The 2122-nt window shown below is 27.7% G+C and overlaps 1 protein-coding gene across 1 annotated transcript; it reads left to right on the forward strand.

The window, feature by feature from the left end:
- The first annotated feature begins 425 nt into the window (after positions 1–425).
- LOC111687386 (2-oxoglutarate dehydrogenase, mitochondrial-like) lies at positions 426–1030 on the forward strand. The gene is made up of 3 exons (XM_023449820.2): positions 426–559; positions 626–766; positions 830–1030. The coding sequence occupies exons 1-3, from the start codon at positions 467–469 to the stop codon at positions 1013–1015; spliced, it is 420 nt and encodes a 139-aa protein (XP_023305588.2). The 5' UTR covers positions 426–466; the 3' UTR covers positions 1016–1030.
- Positions 1031–2122: the final 1092 nt, after the last annotated feature.

The raw sequence follows: 2122 nt of genomic DNA on the forward strand, positions 1-2122 counted from the left end.
ACAGAACTAGAACAGAACTAGAACAGAACTAGAACAGAACTAGAACAGAACTAGAACAGAACTAGAACAGAACTAGAACAGAACTAGAACAGCACTAGCACAGAACTAAATCAGAACTAGAACAGAACTAAAACAGAACTACAACAGAACTATTTTAATTTAAGAAGTCCATACAGTTTTTTTGTGAACATTTCAACAGAAAACTTTATTGAGATATTTAAACAAATAAAAAAACACTATTTATTAAATAACTCTTTATAATTTTACTCTAACAATGAAATGTTAACTAAATATTACACAAACATAAATAAAACATTATTTACACAAATATTTAATAATTTGCCACAACAGCAGACGTTCAAGTTATAAAATTGTACTTGAATTCGTTTTAATTTAATGTCTACAACAATAAAACTAACTTAAATTTTATTTTTTATGTACTTGCAGTTAGAAATTCAAAGCCATAATGCATAGAGCTAATACAGCCTTTAATTTGGCGTTATCGCCAATAGCACATAAAAATTTTGCAACATGGCTTTTAAATGGAGCCAACAAAAAGGTAATTACAGAAAATTTGAAAAGAAAAAACAATTATAATAATTAATAAATTTAAAATATTAAACAGATTGCTAAAAATGCTATGGCTGCTGCTGCTGTACGTTGTTACAACTCTGCTGCTGCCGAGCCTTTTGCAAATGGTACCACAGCTTCTTATGTAGAAGAAATGTACAATAATTGGTTGCGTGATCCCACCTCTGTGCACACAGTAAGTTTTACTTAGAATATAGATTTGAAATATTTTTTGTATTAATTTCCTTTGGTTTTGTAGTCTTGGGATGCTTATTTCCGCAATAACTCTTACTGTGGTCCCCCAAACCTAGCTCCTCAACAATACAACACTCTACCCGTTTCAGCTTATGCTGGTATGGTTAGCGGTGCTGCTCCCGACTCTAAAACTATTGATGATCATTTAGCTGTTCAAGCTATTATCAGAAGTTATCAGGTATGTTTTTAGTTAATTATCTTGTTTATCTTTAGCTATTTATATTACTTTATTATAAAATACTTTTTACACTTAATGGGGTTTTTAATTATATAATTGTTTGAGTTTTTGTATTACGTTTATAAATTAGTTTTGTTTATGATTTATTATTTTATTATCATTTTATTAAATAATATATTTAATTTTATGATTTAGTTAGTATTTGTTAATTTATTGTCATTCTTAGTTAGTTATTTTCTTTTCTTTGATATTGCAAAACAAAATCAATATTCTATTCTTAATTTTTTATTCTATTTTTTGTTAGTTAATAGTAGAAATTATTCAGAATTTAAAAAGCTCTTTTTTACAAAATATCTGTTTTATTCCAAAAACAAATAAGTTTTGTAGGTTTTTTATTTAATACTTTTTTACTGCACAGTGCAACCTTTAACTCTAGTATTTGCAAAACATATTTTTTGTATGTAAGCACAGTAATTTAGAATTTTCTTTAATTAGAAAGAAACTCACGTTTACCGCTGTTACCTGTAACAATTTTGACTAATGTAATCATTTAAATACACTGTTATAAATTTTATAAAATTAAAAAAAAAAGTCCTCTTAATAATAATTCTCCATTTAAGTAGTTTATAGCAATTAAAAAAACTAAAATAATTTCACAGATTCTGAATAATTTCCTATAAATTTTTGCACTTAAATAATAAACCCCCTTTAATAGTCCTTTAATAGGGTGTATAACTTAAAAATTCGACTTTTTCTTGAATTTCATCATTTAAAACTAATCAAGACAATTTCTTTAACTAGAACTAGAACAGAACTTGAACAGAACTGGAACAGAGCTAGAACAGAGCTAGAACAGACCTAGAACAGAACTAGAACAGAACTAGAACAGAACTAGAACAGAACTAGAACAGAACTAGAACAGAACTAGAACAGAACTACAACAGAACTAGAACATAACTAGAACATAACTAGAACAGAACTAGAACAGAATTAGAACAGAACTAGAACAGTACTAGAACTAGAACAGAACTAGAACAGAACTAGAACTAGAACTAGAACAGAACTAGAACAGAACTAGAACAGAACTAGAACAGAACTAGAACAGAACTAGAACAGAAC

The sequence above is a fragment of the Lucilia cuprina genome, chromosome 5, assembly GCF_022045245.1.
Source record: "Lucilia cuprina isolate Lc7/37 chromosome 5, ASM2204524v1, whole genome shotgun sequence".
Lineage (NCBI taxonomy): Eukaryota > Metazoa > Arthropoda > Insecta > Diptera > Calliphoridae > Lucilia > Lucilia cuprina.